The sequence below is a fragment of the Punctularia strigosozonata genome, assembly GCF_000264995.1.
Source record: "Punctularia strigosozonata HHB-11173 SS5 unplaced genomic scaffold PUNSTscaffold_1, whole genome shotgun sequence".
Lineage (NCBI taxonomy): Eukaryota > Fungi > Basidiomycota > Agaricomycetes > Corticiales > Punctulariaceae > Punctularia > Punctularia strigosozonata.
The window spans coordinates 2,693,310-2,712,045 of record NW_006767433.1 but is presented as its reverse complement, the minus strand read 5'-3'; the positions used below and the strand labels follow the sequence as shown (position 1 = coordinate 2,712,045).

The 18,736-nt window shown below is 53.3% G+C and overlaps 4 protein-coding genes across 4 annotated transcripts; 2 read left to right on the top strand and 2 right to left on the bottom strand.

Annotated features, from left to right (window-relative positions):
- Positions 1 to 1,476: 1,476 nt before the first annotated feature.
- Positions 1,477 to 7,764, top strand: PUNSTDRAFT_140446 (uncharacterized protein; the record flags this gene model as incomplete). Its single annotated transcript, XM_007378917.1, has 24 exons — positions 1,477 to 1,779; positions 1,840 to 1,891; positions 1,953 to 2,652; positions 2,715 to 3,910; positions 3,961 to 4,178; positions 4,239 to 4,313; positions 4,363 to 4,521; positions 4,573 to 4,735; positions 4,792 to 4,865; positions 4,920 to 4,965; positions 5,015 to 5,163; positions 5,211 to 5,274; positions 5,322 to 5,427; positions 5,478 to 5,643; positions 5,691 to 5,756; positions 5,812 to 5,930; positions 5,983 to 6,031; positions 6,091 to 6,099; positions 6,157 to 6,235; positions 6,291 to 6,458; positions 6,524 to 6,801; positions 6,857 to 7,201; positions 7,262 to 7,572; positions 7,623 to 7,764. The coding sequence occupies 24 exons, from the start codon at positions 1,477 to 1,479 to the stop codon at positions 7,762 to 7,764; spliced, it is 5,037 nt and encodes a 1,678-aa protein (XP_007378979.1).
- A 579-nt stretch (positions 7,765 to 8,343) lies between these two features.
- Positions 8,344 to 12,516, top strand: PUNSTDRAFT_95600 (uncharacterized protein; the record flags this gene model as incomplete). Its single annotated transcript, XM_007378916.1, has 10 exons — positions 8,344 to 8,859; positions 8,910 to 9,258; positions 9,319 to 9,539; positions 9,595 to 10,412; positions 10,474 to 10,494; positions 10,553 to 11,734; positions 11,784 to 11,810; positions 11,863 to 12,060; positions 12,114 to 12,150; positions 12,200 to 12,516. 10 exons carry the CDS (start codon positions 8,344 to 8,346, stop codon positions 12,383 to 12,385), a joined length of 3,555 nt encoding a protein of 1,184 aa, XP_007378978.1. The 3' UTR covers positions 12,386 to 12,516.
- A 97-nt stretch (positions 12,517 to 12,613) lies between these two features.
- On the bottom strand, positions 12,614 to 14,321 carry PUNSTDRAFT_56753 (DUF1212-domain-containing protein; the record flags this gene model as incomplete). Its single annotated transcript, XM_007378915.1, has 5 exons — positions 12,614 to 12,814; positions 12,866 to 13,444; positions 13,493 to 13,578; positions 13,627 to 13,751; positions 13,804 to 14,321. The coding sequence occupies 5 exons, from the start codon at positions 14,319 to 14,321 to the stop codon at positions 12,614 to 12,616; spliced, it is 1,509 nt and encodes a 502-aa protein (XP_007378977.1).
- An 838-nt stretch (positions 14,322 to 15,159) lies between these two features.
- Positions 15,160 to 18,686, bottom strand: PUNSTDRAFT_80092 (uncharacterized protein; the record flags this gene model as incomplete). Its single annotated transcript, XM_007378914.1, has 14 exons — positions 15,160 to 15,834; positions 15,890 to 15,957; positions 16,011 to 16,077; positions 16,128 to 16,334; positions 16,392 to 16,672; positions 16,724 to 16,850; positions 16,905 to 16,976; positions 17,029 to 17,133; positions 17,187 to 17,320; positions 17,376 to 17,427; positions 17,479 to 18,230; positions 18,301 to 18,437; positions 18,499 to 18,506; positions 18,568 to 18,686. Coding segments are annotated over 14 exons (2,560 nt in total), but the record flags the coding sequence as incomplete, so codon positions are not given.
- Between the last annotated feature and the right edge of the window lie 50 nt (positions 18,687 to 18,736).

The window sequence follows — 18,736 nt, the reverse complement described above, 5'->3', positions numbered from 1 at the left end:
TCAGCTGCAGTGTGGAGGCACATGCTGGGTATTCTGATGGAACTCGAACTGCATCTCATTTATGCACTGGCTGCGGCTTGCAGCCTCTCATGCGAAGTCGGCATGGGACTGGACACTTCCACAAGATGCAGCGCTCGCATGGCCACTGACTTCGGACAACTGAAGTGCACAAATATACCATTTATGGTATATTCGTCGCTCTCAGGCATTTTCCTCAGGTATTTGCAGTGCCTCGCATTGCCCCTAGACTCGTTGTTGTACAGGGATGCCGAGCCTAAGCCGAGAATTTGAAATACAAGATCTGCCAGCCGCTCTATCGCGTCGTACTCCCCCAAGCCTTATGATATAAAAGGAAATGATCACATGATGTTACCCCTGAGTTCACATGATCCCATTCCGACATTCATTCTGTTACAACATCGACTACCGCGCTAGGATTTGGGAGTTCGACGCGATACGAGCGGCTGGTTAAGGAGCCTGGAGGCGACACGTCAAACCAAGCAGCCGTAGATTGCCTTTTTCGGAATGTCACGCTAATCATGTGATGTTCCCGGATCGTGCATGAGCTTAGCCTTACTACTGCATCGCGAATAGGCTAATTTACATGCAAGAGAAAGGTGGACTGGCGGGGCACCCGCCATTCTTTCCAGTACAGTACACGACCAGTCCTTTGTACACCAAAAATGTAATTTGACCATTACTCCATGTCCTCCCATTCATACCTTGTAAAAACTATCTCATATGATGCACATTGTGCTTCTGCACAAACTCAGCATATTGTTATGGCTTGCAATGTGTTGAGGAGCTGCGTGGATGCCGATTACTGGCTGTCATGCGCTTAAGACAAAAACTATTCATTTGCACACCGGCTATGTCACGCCGGCCTCTGCCAAAACGGCTGTCACGGCTACCATATTTGGGAGCCAAGATGGCTGTGCAACTCAAATCTGTCACACTTTCCCCGTCGTTTCGGCTGTTTTGCACATGGTTTGCACCCTGGTGGACGTAGTTCCGCATTGGTGCCCACATAAGAGTACGGAAAATATGCCTTGGGTACACTTGGTTGATACAAGGAGCTGCGGTTGTCAGTAGACTCCACAATCGTAGCTCTACATACAACGTGCAAGGAGCAGAAATTTGGTCAGAATGGGACTTCACACATTCTGGACAGTCTTACAATTAATCGAGTCGATAAATCGCATCCCATGCAGTATCAAATATTGTAGCCAGCATGTATATTAACTATATGGTACTGTAGTTCGAAGAGGAAGTAGCTAATTCTGAGCGAGGGGAGCCAGATCAAGGCAGGTGTACAAGTGACTGGTACTGTACAAGTGACTGATCGGGCACTGTATATGCACTGATATGAATTCCGGGAGAAACCATCACGCTCCGGGGACCGGTGCGCGTGATGCGTGACTCATCAACGGTGTGTCGCGCGTCGCGTTCGTCGGACGTCTCCCCACCCCAGACGCGATGACAGGATCGTCGTCTCCAGATCCTATCTCATTCTCGCTAGTACCGGCAACCAACGACAATTCCATAGCAGCACTCCCCCCTCCGTCTGGTTTATCTCAGGAAGCCCCGCGGCGCTGGATTTTCTCCGGTGTTGAACTCCCTACCTTACCGCCGCAGGAGAAAGCCAAGTACCGCGGTCCGACACGGACGCCCGTCGAAGCGTTTGAAGGCAGAGATCAACCAGAATATATCATCGACGAAGATCGAGACGACGGCGTGCTCTCTTACCATGTGCTGCATGGCGACGAGACCGTGCATAGGGTGCGTATGTATATCCTGGGGCGGGGTGCGATGCTTACCAACAATCGACATGCCACACAGTATCCTGCAAAGAAGATGACTCTTCTATACCCCAAGCTTGTGAATGAGTATTGTATGTAATGTTCTATCCTCTTTTCTATGTTGAGATGTTAAGCTGAGCATATATCTTTCAGTGGCGAAGAAAGCTTCAGGGTCGCTTACACGCTTCAATGCATACTCCGATACTTCATCTCGCGGCACACGTGCAAAACGAAGGAATCCGACTTCGCAGAGGCAATCCAACGGTCGATGGTCTCTTAGTCAGTCATCAAGCGAGGGACAGTCTTTGTCGGAGTCCGAGATCGACAGCGGCGATAACTTCCTGGACTTTCATGGTGATCTCCCCAGCCGCAGGAACACACGCAATGCATCCAACAAAAAGACTCTGCCTTTCAGTCCTAAGAAGACTCGTGCAACTAGAGTCTATGCCGTTCCTGACTCCGACTTCGATGACGATTCCGATGCTACCGCCCCGCGGTATCAAGTTACATTACGAACTTCCGCTTCTTCCAAGAGGTCTTCCAGGACGGAAGATGGCACAGATGAAGAGGAACTCAATTCGGCCTACCAGGAACCCCGTTTGCATCTGAGGAAACAAATTCCGAAGCCGGCTCGGCCTGCGTACGGCTGCGTGCGTCCCGTTGAGGCGCTTGATTATGATTCCGATGAAGACACGGCCCGTCTGAGAGCCCATCGCGACACCTGTGAGAAATGCCGGGAGCGTCCAGCCCATGTCCAGTTGTTGCGCAAGAAAAGGGGTAAAAGGGCGAGGCAAGACGAGTTCGAGGAAGACGAAGAAGAGCATATCAACTCTCTTGGCGGTTGGGTTCGATGGTGAGCATCTGAACTATCAATGCTAATGTACAGCTTATGCACTTTTCTCCGCCCTTTCATAGCTTGAGGTGTCCGGTAGCAGCTCATTGGAATTGCTTAGCGTCTACTCAACGCAGCGATATTCTCAAGGCTGCGCGCGAGCGCGACCAGGCTCTACCTCTCGGAAGCCGAGGCGACATGACGCGGCGAAACGATCTTGATGTTCTGGAAACCACTGAATTTGTCTGCGGTGCCTGTACCCGGGGTGGCTTTTGTATTGGCTGCCTAGAGAGAGTGGATAGTCCGTGTGTTTCCCAACAGGAGCACTCCCCGGGTTCCAAGGCATCCGTCGGAGGGGGCCCCGACGGTGATGTCAAGATGGCCAACGATGCGAAGCAGGATGACTTGCACCAAAAAGAGCTGCTTTTCAGGTGCCTGACTTGCAAGCGTCCTGCTCATTATATTCATCTACCAGCACCACCGGAAGGCGCACATGACGATCCCGTGTCCTATGCCCTCTACTACCAACGCGAGACCAAGTGGCTATGTCACGATTGCTCTTCGTTCACGTTCGCCCTCGACAAGATTTTGGCTTGGAGGCCATATCCAGTGAACGCGCTGCAGCCACCTGCTGACTCCTCCAATTACAAGTCCCAGTTACCGCGGGAGTACCTTGTCAAATGGGTCGACCGAAGCTACCGGAGGACATCCTGGGTTCCTCATATGTGGCTTCTCTCTACAAGTCCCGCGAAGCTGAAAAACTTCCTCGCCGGAGGCACTAAGGTCAAGCTGCTCGATGAACCCGTGCCCGAGAATGCTATGCAACCAAGCAATGTTCCTCCGGATGATAATCTCGCTACCGTTGAGAGTATTTCCCGAGACTCGTCCGTGCCGGGTGTACCCGAGGACTCTTCGCTGAACACTGCAACTACCGCTTTGATAGATGCTGAAAGGAGGATTCCTCCTTCATGGAAAACAGTGGATCGCGTACTCGAAGTACTGCTCTGGGCGCCGGAGAAGAGACTCCAGAAAGCAAAAGCACCTAGAGGGAAGGGCTCAACGGCGTCGGCCAGCGTCAGCAACGATTACGTCGCTGAACTGTCGTCAGAGCTTGAGCAGCAACGATTTGCTGCGTATAATCAAGGCGAGCAGCCTGATGATGATCTCGCAGAGACCGTGGAGGAATGGGAGAAACGCAATAAGAGAGAACTTAGAGACGATGACGCTCATCTGGTCATCTGGGCGTTCATCAAGTGGGGCGATCTGGGGTATGAAGAGTGTGCGTCGTGCGGCCGTTACGGTGTCTTCTCCGGCTGACGCCTTCCGTAGCGACATGGGACTCCCCACCGTGTCCAAACGATGCCGACTATCCCGCCTTCGAGGTCGCGTTCCGAAGGTTTGTAAGTGCTCGCGAAATCAAAGTTGTGAAGAAGCGAGATCTTCCGGATAACCGTACCAAAAATGAGTACAAGAAGAAATACGCCCTTGTGGAAGGACAGCAGCCCGATTTGGGCCAAGACGATACTTTGAAGTTGATGCCTTTTCAGGTACGGACTTATTACTCGGTAATGGCTTCGTCCAGCGGTTGATGAGGCCACCTAAAATAGCTGGATGGGCTCAACTGGTTGTGTAACAATTGGTGGAACCTTCAGCACTGCATACTTGCGGATGAGATGGGTCTGGTAAGCCGTAGAATTTCTTGATAGAACCATCCTGACCGTTAGTGTTTAGGGAAAAACCGTACAGATCGCCACTTTTCTCGGCACCTTGGTCGAAAGGTGGAAAGTCTTCCCTGCTCTGGTTGTCGTTCCGAATTCGACGCTCACCAACTGGATGCGGGAGTTCGAACGCTGGGCACCGAAGCTTCGGGTGGTACCGTTCTATGGAGAGGTAGGCCCATTCGTGAGGTGAAGTGTACAATTCATCATGCCATCCATACAGGCCAAGGCCCGCGCTGTCATCCGAGAGTTCGAGCTGCGAGATTCTCGGAACTATCACGTCCTTGTGACCACTTACGAGACTCTCAATAACCCGAAGGATTTTAGCTCCGTCTTCAAGGGAGCAGGAAGATGGGAAGTGCTCGTCGTTGACGAGGGGCAAAGATGTAAGCCTGTGTTCGAAGACCATAACTCGGACGCGGCACTCAAGATTGAATCACAGTGAAGAGTGATAGTAGCCTTATCTTCAAGAAACTCAGGGAGCTCAAATCCATTCACCGAGTTCTGATGACAGGAGTGAGTGACCTCTACTAACTACTATTTGCATTCTCAGTTGATTCCGTCCAACAGACACCCTTGAATAACAATATGAGAGAGTTGTTCAATCTCATGAACTGTGCGTAAATATTCGGCCTGCTTCTGACGTATCATTGATACGGGGCTAGTCCTCGATCCTACCGAATGGCACGACCTTGCGGGTCTTGAACGAGAATATGCCGAACTGAACGAGAATCTCGTCAGACAGTTGCACGAGAAACTCCGACCGTACTTCCTCCGCCGGATGAAGTCGGAAGTACTGCCGTTGCCGCCAAAGGTATTGTTACATTTCATATCGCATATGCTCCTTACATTTTTGCACAGAATGAAGTCATCGTCCCCGTTTCGATGGCCCCTCTGCAGAAAGAAATTTATCGGTCTATACTGAGTACGCCTTGCCATGCAGCCTCTGGACAAACATTCACTTCTGTGCAGGCCAGAACCTTGATTTGCTCCGAAGTTTGACCCAAGGGTCAAATCCGAATACCAGTGCTTCAGGTTTAAGAGCAAACATGAACAATCTGCTGATGCAGCTACGGAAGTATGCATCGGCTTCCACTTCCGGTTCCTCCCCTCTAATCCTTGAATCAGATGTCTTCAGCATCCGTATCTCGTGTCGGATGACATTGAACCGCGGGGCCTGTCTCCTGCGGAGACGCACGAAAAGCTCATCGACGCCAGCGCAAAATTACGTCTACTCAGGAGCCTCTTGCCGAAGCTGTGGGCTCGTGGGCACAGAATTCTCCTGTTCAGCCAGGTTAGTGTCGTCAGCATTCGAGAGGCACCCCATTGAACATGATGTAGTTTTCGATCGCCCTTGATATCGTTGAAGACTTCTTGACTGGCGAGGGCGTCAAATACCTCCGCTTGGTTCGTTGTACCGCTTGCGTACGAACTGTCCTGACTTCAACTCGTCGTACGCAAGGACGGAAACACGAAGCAAGCAGATCGCCAGAAAAGCATGGATGAGTTCAATAAAGAAGGCTCTATCTATTCCATATTTCTGCTCACCACGAGAGCTGGTGGTGTCGGCATTAACTTATGGCACGTCGGGAACACTCTGCAAGATCGTTGGTACTGACCTCGCCGCGCACAGGAGCGCGGACACTGTCATTGTATTTGACCCCGATTTCAATCCTCATCAGGTAAGGCGCATCAATTCCACATCGTAGCGGTGCCCTGATCGCGAACACGTTTCCATCAGGACCTCCAAGTGGGTGAAGTTCATGTAGCTTCTACGTCTCGTGGAATGACCTTACGCGGTTCATAGGCGATTGCGCGCGCCTATCGTTATGGGCAAAAGAAGACTTGCTTGGTGTTTAAACTTATGGTAAAGGATTCTGCCGAAGGTGTGTTTCACTACTCCGCGCGTAGAATCGCACAGGCAAACATCATGCGCGCCAGAGCGAATCATGCAGACGGGAAAAAAGAAGCTCGTCCTGGACCATCTCATCGTGCAGAAGATGGACGACGAGGAGAACGGCGGGGATGACGTACAATCCATCCTGACTTTCGGTGCCAAAGCCCTTTTCGACGGTAGCAGCGAGGAACAAGAGGCCAGGAACATACACTGTAAGTCGGTAAATCCTGCGAGTGCGCTCCATTGTGATTGCGGTCCATTGGGAAATTACTGCTAGATTCGGACCAAGATATCGACAGACTCATCGAGAAAACTGAGAAGGAGGGAGACGAACAAGAAGTAGACAAGATGTCCGGTCTGCAATTCTCCTTCGCCAAAGTCTGGGCTGCGGATAAGGACGAACTGGAGGAAATTGCTGATGCGGTCAACGAAGAACCTGCCGAACAGGGCGATTCATGGGCACAGACTCTTCAGCGGATCGCGGAGGAGAAAGCGCAAGCTAGCGATACCGTAGTTACAGGACGGCGTCGAAGAGCCGCAGCGTTGGCTGCCCAGGTGCGTTGTTTTGCTTTTAGGGAGTCCAATGGCATCGTCCTGATGATATGCACAGCAGCAACTCAGTGTCGCCGTCCCGCCGCCTAAGGTAACGGCCGTGCAGAAGGCAAAGGCACCTTCTGTTGCTTCTGACGAGGGTTCCGAGTTTGCCGGATCCGCTACTCCTAACGATGATACGGAGAGCGAGACTGATGAACCCTTGGATCCGGCAGAGCTCGCACCACATATGAAGGGCAAGGCTGCATTGCCCGTCGAGCGGATGCAAGAAGACGACGTATGCGGTCTATGTGGCCTACAGCACGACGTCGGCGGGTGCTACATGACAGAGAGTTCCGAGAACCTTGCCGAGTACCGTCATATTATATTGGTACATGCCGTGGACGAGCCTCTCGAAGAACGGGTCAGCACAAGACCAGCCTCATTGACAAATGTGCTCCTGACACACTGCTCTTCGGATTAGCGTGCAGCGATTCGGGCGATCGAAGAGGTCTTGTACCGGCGCGGCGCGATCCACCTAATCCGAGGGCAGCCATTACACTTGCTAGAGCCGCAATCGGCTGTGGATTTCAGAAGGACGGCCGATGGGCTGCATTCGAACCCGACCGACCCACAGCCTCGTGGCATCGCCCCTTCTGCAGTGCCCACGAAACGCACCTCATCGCCCCCCGCAGAGGCCGCGAGGAAAAAGTTCAAGCAGGAATGCGCTGTGTGCAACTCGACGCAGGGACATCTCATCAAGGATTGCCCTGTTGTCCAGCAGGGTCCACAGAGGTATGTTTTTAGCACACGTGAGGTGGGTCGGGCATTGATGTAAAGCGCAGCGTTTCGAAGCAGATCAAGCGACTGGATCAGCTCCCTGGTCACTCGCACACGGTACAGGTGTTGCGCAAGATCTTGAGCAAGCAGATCAAGAGACGCGAGATCGCCTCATCCCCATCTGGCGCGATCGAGGTGATAGAGTGAATGCGGATATGTTTATTTACTACGATATTGCATTATCTCAGGCTGCGCAATTCCGGCGCCGACTCCAGTAATACTGGGCCAATCCCAGATCTGAATGGGGCAGCGCGGGGTGAGATGAGGAAGGCAGGAAGGGGTCTGAGTCAGCGGTCTGAGTCGAGGATCGTTGGCTGGCAGCGCGATTCGGAACGGCTTACCAGATGAGTGAGGCGTTAGGAGGCGTTTGGTCGCCCTTAGTCATACTGGCTACGCTTTTGCCGGAGGGGTCACGTGCGCATCCTGTGCCCTTGGTCGAGAGCCGTGCAAAAAGGCGCTGCCGCAACGATCGACCTCGTTCGCCGCTGCTCTGCGCCCGCCATGTCGGTATACACGGCCACCAGCTCCTCCAACATGTACTCCAATCCGATTGACCTCACCCGCGACGACGACCACACCGAAGACGAGGACGATGTTCGCTGCCGACCCAGCGCTTCCAAGCGCCCCCGCTCTGCTCAGCCCTCGGGCCTCTCGGCACGACCGTCCATCCCTACCGCAGGGCCATCGTCCTCTGGTCCACCAACACGCGATGTCTCGCTGTCCTCTATGTTTACCTTTCGTCCCCCATTGCCACCGTTGGCCCATGCACCTGCTCTCCCACCTCCCGCGCTACCATCGGTCATTCCGGCGAGCGCACATAGGCTGCCGGATCGCCAAGTGATAGATCTCACTGGCTCCCCGTCCCCGCCTGCCACTCCACCGCAACATTCACTGCCCCTAGCCCCTGGTGGCCTTCCGAGTGATCTGCCTCCGAAGACACCGGTCTGCATTGGCATGCTCTCCGTGACCGCGCTTGTGCTGTATCCTATACCCTATCTCCGACAGCCCGAACCCGCTGGCACCGAGTCAGATTGGGCGGTTGTCCGCCTGCAGCATGAACCGGCTCCTGGAAAATCAGAAACCATCAATATAAAGGCGCCCAACTGGAAGGCGCCCAATGGCGAGATGGTGTCCGGGGAGACCTTTGGTGTTGTAGAACAGAAGGTCGCGAGCTCTCTCGGGCCAATGCTGGGGAAGGGGCTGATAAAGTTAGATGGTAAAGTCCGAAGGGGGATGCCCAATGTACGTAGTGGATATCCTGCGAATGAAGCCCTTTCTCACATTTCTTCCAGCTGCCGATCCTTCCTCTGCAACTCCTTGTCTACACACCCAAGGGAAACATTCCTGTCGTCGGCGGATATTTGTCTCAGCATGGTCTCCTCTTAGATCACCCTACTCTGTCACAAGATTATCAACGTCTATCCTCTGCGCATTATTACAACCCGCATAATCCACCTCCCGGCGGACACGCACGTAATTTACTACCTAATGCCCCTAACAGGCTCGGCTACGCATCTAGCGCAAATAGCAGATGGAGCTCACCCGCGGTCAACTGCAAGAGTGTGGAAGTACAACGCAGCCAGGCGGAGGAACTGTTCAAGAGCTTGCGGAACGGTGATGAACTCGAGGAGACGGAGCCATGTACGTGGTGCAATTACGCATGTAATAGGCAGCTTCTTACGATGTATCTTTGTGGGTCAGCTCCTTGTATCGCCACGAAATTGTACTCGCACCAGAAGAAGGCCATCACCTTCCTGCTCGAAAGGGAGCGAGAACGACCTGGCCCAAACGGCACGTATTCTTCCCTCTGGCAAGCGAGGAAGAATCCTTTTTCGGGACAGCCATCCTGGCAACACCTCGTCACGCAGAAGGAAGTCTTTCGTGAGCCCCAGGAAGCCAAGGGCGCCATCCTTGCGGACGATGTGAGGGATACTACGGCATTGTGCAGACGAGACTCGTACTCACCAATCGCATTAGATGGGACTTGGCAAAACGATCACTTGTGTATCCCTGATAGCCGCGACTTTGGACTCAGCTGCAGCGTTTGCTTCCTCGCCTCTTCTGGCCCTTCCGCCGCCCCCGCAGGAGCACTCGCTCACAGCAGACCACTTCGCTGGTAGCGTCTGGGGAATGCCTGAAGGAAATGCGGAGTCTGCTCCATCCTGTTCAATCAAGAGCAAGGGAAAAGCCGCTAAAGAGCAAGACAGACTTGAGTCGGATTATCTTCGAGCATGTCGTATCAAGACGAAGAGTCGCGCGACGTTGATTATATGCCCGCTCTCAACCATTTCAAACTGGGAGGAGCAATTCAAAGAGCACTGGCGGGGACCGGTGACGGTGGTGGGAGGTACCTCCGGTAACGCCGCCAGCAAGTGTTCGACGCCGTCACTCTCCTCATTGTCATTGACGCAATCGCTACCGCCATCACAACCGTCACTGAGCAAACTTCCCACCGACAATGCCCAGTCATCACATGAAGGAAGGGCTCTGCGCGTGTATGTATACCACGGAAACGCTCGACGGCCGGATCCATCCTTCTTGGCTGATTTCGACGCCGTGATCACCACATTCTCGACATTAGCAACGGAATACTCGAAGCAAAATCGCAGTTTGGCAAGCTCGGAAGCGGATGAGGACGAGGATGACGAAGAATGCGACGGTTTGGCGGAATACGACGGCGGAGGTCACCAAGTCGTCAAGCTGTCCGGTGCCAAAGGAAAGAAGCGCAAGAAGCTTGTCACTGTCTCGAGCGCCTCGGAAGCGAGCAGTGCTCTGCAAAGCATTCACTGGTTCAGGCGAGTAATATGTCTCCCCAGTGCTGTACTGCGGGTGCTGACTGCGGTCACCGATCAACAGAGTCGTTCTCGATGAAGCTCAGTAAGAAAAGTTCGTAGTTGGTATTGAGTTGCATACTGATTGACCACTCATTGTCAAGCTCCATAAAGGAGACGGGTACAGTTGGATGTCGTGCCTCGTGCGACCTAATAGCGGATCGTCGTCTCTGTCTCACGGGGACTCCGGTGCAGAACAAGCTCGACGACGTGTTCGCCTTAGTCAAATTCCTGCGGTTAGAACCGTTTGACGATAAGAATGTCTGGACCGAGTTCATTGGCACACCAGTCAAGTATGGGCAGCCGCTAGGCGTCGCGAGATTGCAGACCATCATGAAGTGCATCACGTTACGCCGGACCAAGGAAACGAGGGCTCAGGACGGACAAAAGATCCTCACGCTTCCCCCGCGTCGGGACGAGCTCCGGCTCTTGAAGTTCGACGAACAAGAGCAGGCGATTTACAATCAGTTCTACAACGAATCAAAAGCCGAGTTCACGGAACTCTCTGACCGGAATGAAGTGATGAAGAACTACGTTGGCATCCTCCAGAAGATATTGCGGTTACGACAGATCTGCGATCACTACGAACTGGTGGAGGGAAAGGGCCTATTTACAGAAGGCTCTTCTCAAGACGCCGCGTCTGTTTACGAGGACGTCGTTGCAGCCATTGCGCGCGAGGGTATAACGCCAAGTCGCGCCGCTGCGGTTTTTGCACTCCTTCGAGAGTCGGCGACTGCTCAATGTGTCGAATGTGGGTCCGATCTAGGCGGTCCTGACGGCGCTCAGAATGACGGTGCCATGGATCCGGACAATTCAACTGGCCCCAAACGAGGGCGAAAAGGCAGAACAATGTCACGAGCGCCCACCCGTCAGAACAGCCCCAGTGGACCGCGTCCTGTTATGACACGCTGCCAGCACCTATTCTGCATCGAATGCTATCGACGTAGCGTATGCCCTGGATGGCCGAACGCTTCCCAGGATACCTTACGAGCCTGTTCCGCCTGTCAAGCTGCGCTCGGGCCATCAGACGTAGTGGAGATCATTGCTCAGAGCAGTGTGGACGCTTCGCCCAAAAAGAAGCCGGCTAAGCGGGAGAAGAGGCGGAAGGGGGCGAGCTTGGCAGATTTTCATCCTTCCACCAAGATCAAAGCTCTCCTCGGTGATCTTATGCAATTCTCCAGGGCGAATCCTCATTCCGCCAACTATGATCCAACTTCCATCGAAGTACAGATGGTCGACGACCAAGGCAATGAAGTAGATGACGGCGTTGTCAAGACTGTGGTGTTGTATGTTTTTGCTGTTGCTCCTGATAACTGCTGCTGATTTCATCGACAGCTCTCAATGGACGACAATGCTGGACAAGTGAGTGACGAATGTCCGACGGCGAGTTTCGGGATGCTAAGTGTAGTAATAGGATAGAAGACGCCTTGGAAATGGCTGGGATACGCTACGAGCGGCTCGACGGTACAATGAAGCGGGACGATCGTACACGCGCCATGGAAACACTAAAGCATGACCCGGCCTGCGAAGTCCTGCTTGTCAGCCTCAAAGCAGGAGGCGTCGGGCTCAATCTAACCGCCGCGCAGCGGGTGTACCTTATGGACCCGTATTGGTGAGCATAACCCGAATTTTGCACGCTCGCCCTCTTTTATCAAGGACGTACAGGAATCCCGCTGTTGAGAATCAGGCCGTAGATCGCATCGTGAGTGACAACGGTCAAGGTTAGCACGTATCTTACACTTGGCTTGTAGCATCGTCTGGGCCAAACACGTCCGGTGACCACGATCAAGCTCATTATCGAGAACACCATAGAAGCCCGCCTGCTCGAAGTTCAGCGCAAGAAGACCGCTCTTGCTAACATGACCCTCGGGCAGAATTACAGCAAAGCCGAGATGCTCCAGCGAAGGATGGAGGAGTTACAGCAGCTATTCGGTTAAGTCACTTAATTTACATTATGTTTACTTTATGCGCGTATCTGCCTCGCATTCACCAGTTGTCAATGATATGTTATTTTGTCATAGCCTTTTCCCCTTGCGACCTCATTTGTACCGGAAACTTTACTCCACGACCCAACATCGTCACTACTCGTATGTCTGAAATGTACCTATAGAGGACTACAATCTAGTTGTTCGCAGGAACTGCTTGGCACTGCCTCAACCCAATGGTCAGAACGCGAATGGTGTATTCCGCTTGCGTCTTCTCCCTCCTACGTAGGCGATAGATTCGCCAACGTATACTCCCGCCATGACGCCTAACGCGACTTGAACCATCCTGATTCCGAGCTGAAAGCCTACGGAGAACTGCGTGGTAGCGTTGCTTGTCGTAGAGTAGCTAGGATTTAATCCATTTTCCCCTGATAATGCGGACTGTGTTGAATAAGCAATTGCACGGAGAGCATGCTGGGAATGGGGGCTTACGGGAACTAGGAAAAGAACGCCGGGGACCATAGTCGTGAAAGCCGAACCGCGCCATATCCTGCCATAGAGATTGCCTAGAAAACCGATGACTGTTGCACCTGCTGCTGCTATGAAGCTTGCTTGGTTCGGATATGCAATCCTGGCCGCTCGATTAGCAGCATATGTCGCGATCGAGAAGCATATCATGACAGGGAATTGCTTGCTTCTCCAGGACTGCAAGTTCGACATGCAAGACAGGGTCGCATATACGGGCACAAGAAATAACATAGTCCACCAGGGCAGTAATTGACGCCACCACGGCCAGTGCGGGTCTCTGAAGCAACCTGCACCTTGACGATCAATATCAGAGCTGAACAATGCGTGCGACGAACCTTGAACTATAAATCTAGAAGCCGATGCAGTATCTGCTACAGTGAAGGTGGCGTCAAAGGGCTCCAGCTCAATGGTTCCGTTCAATAAAGTGGCTGAGCCGTAGAAACTGTCCTTGGTCGTGAGCGCTACCGCAGCCGCTTCCAGTTGCGTACGAGCCTTAGGCCAGGCAGAGAAGTATATCTCGGAACCGGCATTGAGGCTGAAACCCTATAGAACGATCAGCCCACGAGGCAGAGTACGACATGCGCTACTGACCAGAAACATGGTGTACATAATGGCGTACACCATTCGGACCGGACCACTCAGCACGCTCAAAGATATCAACTCCAAGGAAGACACCACTGTTAACATCTTAGTTGACTGAGCATGCGGAAGGGGATGTAACTCACAGACATTAAATCCCGGCAGGACGAGAACAATCCCAGCGGAAGATATCGCGTTGTAGCAGAACACATTGCCAGGGATACCACTGAGAAGTCGGGCGCAGAGCGCGACGATGATAGCCGAGGTGATACTTGAGATGTGTCGTCAGAAGGAAGACAAACTGATCAACGATATCAACGTACTCAAAGACGTTCGCGTATGCAGCACTTCTTGATACAGCGTACAAGTTCAGCCACTGCACACTAGCCGTGAATACGCCTCCCACAAAGACATCCAACAGAGATCCACCAAACGAGAGCGAGCATATGATAGCGCCCTGGAAGAAAGCGAATATACAGCGTTTCCATCTGGGGTATCGCGGTGGCGATTTGATGATTTCAATCAATTCTTGTCGAGCCTCGCCCACGTCCTTCTTTTCGTGTAGAACTCGCCGATAGACAAGGTGTACCTTGTGGAGAGAAGTTAAAGCGACCTTCCCGGACGCTCGAACAAAATGGATCGAGGCGGTACCCGTCACATTCCTGAAGAACACCCCAATGACGATATTGGGGAATTGTATGAAGGCAGATCGTATACCGAGCTTGGAAGAGCAGTGTTCAAGGTGAGCCTCCACTCTGTGAGATGGTGCACCGAAACTCATGAGAGCCTTGGCGAGAACCAACAAAAACATCCGTCGTTCCTTCGACTCTAGAATCGCCATTAGTCTCAATTAGCTTGACTTAGTAGTCATTATTATCACCGTCGCGGGCCTGCAACACGTTGAAGTGCCTTCCATCGTCGTCCATATAATCCGTCACGACCTTTGCGTCCGCGTCGGTGTTGGGGTGCAGCTGGGATGTGCCGCCTTCATTGCCAGCTTCAATCGACGAAGCGCGGTCCTCGTTGAATCTGCCCCTGAGCGATGCCCTATTTCCATCGGAATTGACTCCTTTCGTGCTGTCGAGCGAGTGCAGACGTGGTGTCGCCGAGAAGTCCATAGTCCCATGAAGTTGAACCATATCCAAACCATCATGTTCCGGATCCGCCTGGTCGTCGTTCCCGTGCGAGCCAGAGTGAACATTACCAGTATCTTCAAGGGCGTAGTCGCCCACACCACGAGACAGCCAATTCGAGACTTCCGCTGCACGCCCGCCAGAATATTGATCTTGATTCAATGAGCTGTCTGTCCGACGCAGGTCGCCATATGGGAGAGCCGGTGCTGTCCCCTGAGCATCTTTAGCACCGTCCGAATCAAGTTGCGATGCTCTTCTCCGGCCACCGCCTTGGCTCTTAATCGGGAAAGTTGGCGTGTCTCTGTTTTCCGCACTTCCGCGCAGCGCTCTGCGATCCGGAGCACTCGTCTCTTCACCCCGTTGCACTTCGGGAAAGGGAGCTGCCATGATCCGGTGCGAGAACAATTGAGGGGGAACGGCCAGTGAAGATGCAGTACCGTTCGCGGGCTCGAGCTGTAGTACTCGCGACGTTCCAACTCCAACATGTGTCAAACCGAAGTCACAGACGTCAACGTTTGCTACACTAGACTACTTACATCTGTAGGGCGGGGTATCGGTAGCAGTGAGATACATTACTGTGCAAGATCCACGGAAGCAATAGCAGGGGCCAGAGATGTCCTCTTGACCATAAATGTACAACACGTCTTTCGTCAACGTAAACGCAGTGAGAGCAATGGGAAATATACAAGTGAGTCGTGACATGGCCAACTGGGTGGAGGATGAGAGGAAGATCGGTCAATAGTGGCGGAGGGGTACTTGTGAATCCAGCGAATCCAGCGGAGTGGGAGGATCACCAGATTTGAGGAGTTGGAGGGAGGTAATCCTGTGGCAGCAAAAATGCGTTCATGCCATGTTGCGTGAACGAGTTGCCGCCGAGACTCTGGTCCGAGAGCCAGACAGGTATTTGTTCGTTTGGGGCCATTTCGAACCCGCGCCATATCTGATCTATGTTGACGGCTTCATTCGCATAAGGCGTGGGCATGCCTGGCTGCCCTTGAGCATGTTGGTGCTGCATATCAGGGCTTGCGAATTGCGTATACGTGGGCGAAAATGCGTCAGACTGATTGCCTTGCCGAATCATAGACGCCGAGGCATCCACGGCCGAGGGCAGCGAGCGGCGTGAGTCCCGGGCGGACGACGGAGATCTGGAGTGCGACTGCGCGCGTTGCTTAGATCGCTTGAGCATTAACTTCAGAGTGAGGGCATAACGTTTTGCCGGAACTGTATTATGACAGATGTGAGCAACATGATAAAGGGAGGCGGATCGAGAACACACTTTCGGACAAAAGCTTCGCCAGGCGTTCGACATGAACCCTGGCTTCTTCCATGTCGCACTCCTCCGGGCTGTAGAGAGCCGTAAATACACGCAATATACCATGAATGCCCGAACCACCCACAACAAGCGAGCAAGGCGTAGTAAGAGGGTGGCGGTAAAGGTCGCCGTTGCATGCGTATAGTGAACAGCTATCGATCCACGTCAATCGTGCGACCTGGCCACATGGCGGGAAACACACCATATTTCATGCCTTCCCTGTATGCCGGAGAACCGACGGTAATTTCCAAGGACTGGCGAGCGATGCGAATGGAACGAAGTGCGAGTTCCCGCTGCGCCTGAGGCATACGCACGACATCTTCGGGACCATTGATGTTGCGCAGAGCGTTGGCGTTGTGAAACAGCTCGGCGTGCATCCGCTGGTTCGTAAGACTTTGACGATAGAAAGCTGGGTACAATATCGTTGGTCAATTAAAACACGTTAGACATATCGCATATCTATTACCTGCATCCTCATACTTTTCCGAAAATGATCGATCCCAGTTCGCATACCAAGTCTGAAACTCCGCATCAGCGTCGCGAAGAACTTGGAAGGTCATATCGTCGATGGGTCTGTCCAAGGGCGACAGATTATTATGAACCCTTTCGCGAACAGCCATAAGCTCCACAGAAGACACTAGCCGCATGTCGTCCTCAACAGACAGTGGATGCTGCAGTAGCAGTCGACACTGCCAGATACTCTCGTCATCTTTCAAAATGGCAGGTCGTCCAGTGCCGTAAGATATTCTGATGCAAAGGATGAGCGGAGCTGATGAACTAGTCGAGAACAATACGCACTGATGTTCGAAAACATAGGCGCAAAACCAGGTTCGGGCCGCTACTACCAGCTCGCGATCTTCGGCTGTTCGACCGGCCTTGTTTGCTTGCATGCGTTTCAGTAGCCTAGGCCATGCCGTGTGCATGGCTGCGATTCGGATATCAGTCAAGATTTCAGCTACATGCCACGTGCATAGCTCACAAAGCTCCAATGCCATACGAACGGCGTGGCCGCCAGGCAGCCAGCCATTTTCTGACCAACCTGCCACCAGGACTGATTGACCAGATTATGAGCATGTGTCATTGCAGGAAAGGAGGTCGCATACTCATTGCCTGAACGGCTTCCTGACGCGTGACAGGAGAAAAGAGTGTAGCTTGAGAGATCGTCTGAACCTCCTCCAGGCACTTCTTGTAGGTTTCGCTTGGCTTGCCTGTGGAGTCTGGGTAAGCAAAGAAAAGGCGACAACAAAATTGACTCTCAAACCTCCGCCGTCCCTGACCCCGGCGGCCACCATGCAGATGCAGTCAACGGCGAATGGGGATCGACCGTGCAAATCATCGTAGGTATCGTACGTAGGGTCAAACACTGAAAGGAACGTCGAGCATCCGTGGTAGAAGCTATCAACAAAGCTAGATGGTAAGCGAGGTGTCTTGTAAGCGATGCGACGCGTACATTCTGAACAAATCCCTGGCTTCTCCCTCCGAAATGATGCCTTTTGTGACGACTAAACCAGAAGGTAAGATGGGGACGGGCGCATGAAAGGCAACCGGCATACCGTCAGGGAAGGATGGCGCGTTCCGTGGTTTGACCACAGTCCTCCGCCGTTTCGCTGGACGCTGATGGGGGTCGGGAGAAGGCGTCCTGGGTCGACTTGGTGGAGCACTGCCAAGGTTTTCGTAGGCAGCTCGTTCAATGGCGACGCTTGCTAGTCCACGTAGAACCTCCCAGGGCGCCACGAGACCAGACGCGGGGAGCTCGCTAGTATCCTCGTCTTCCATATCGGAGGAATGAGCACTGTTCTCGTTCGAAATTGGCTTTCTCCTGTCCTCAGCGCCGTAATCGCGGAGCGCTGCAGAGCCAGCCATCGCAAGGCTTTGCGCGTGGTTATTGTAAGAGCCGTACACCACACCTTGCTGATCTGAAGGCATAGGCTGATGCCAATTCGACTGTCCATTCGCAGCCTGAGAAGAACCCGTGGGTAAGGAAGAGCTTCCGTAAGCCTGGTTTTGCATTGGAGCCCGGTTGGTAGGGCTCACGATGGACTGCAGTGAGTAATTGCTGCTGATAGACTGAGGAGGAGGCATAGATTGGGTATCGACCATGAGAGAGGGTGCAGCCTGGGTAGGAGTGGGGTGAGACTGCACGCTAGGGGATTGGGCATTGTAGGGCTGAGAGTACGTGGAGGCTGGCGAGCGCTCGTAGGTTGCGCCGCCTCGAAGATGGGCGAGAATTTCGTTAAGGGTGCTCTGAACAGATTGCTGTGAGGCGCGTATGTCGGCAACATGAGACTCGAGGCTTCGTATACGCCTGGCGGTGACACTGGTCATGAGCCAAAGGACGACACGCGAAAGGATGGCATGCAAAGAGATCCACATACTCCAGCCCGGCCTCGCCCGTCAACGATGCTTCGCGCGATGGCTTTTCGAACAGGCACTCGAGCCCGGCATGTCGACAGCGCCGGCAGGGAGGGTTCTCAGCGCCTTCGCAGCGCATCTTCTGTTTCCTGCAAGCATTCTGTACGATGCGCGAAGCGGCGTAAGTGCAAGGCACACGGGATGCAAGGGACGAGGCTTACGCATGCGCCTGATGAATGTATAGACGACAGGATCAGTACGCGGCGCAGGAGAAAGAAGAGAGCACGGACGAGAGACGCGATTGAGGGTCTTGACCATCGGCTTGATGTCCCGTTTGTCGGAGAGTTTGTCGGTGGCGCCGTCGCTGTCCTCTTGCTTGCTGGACATGGCTCCGGCGCTGTTGTTCATGGCGGGCAAGGAGGAGGACGTGAAAGGGCGGGCGCGTGAGACGGGCCGGTC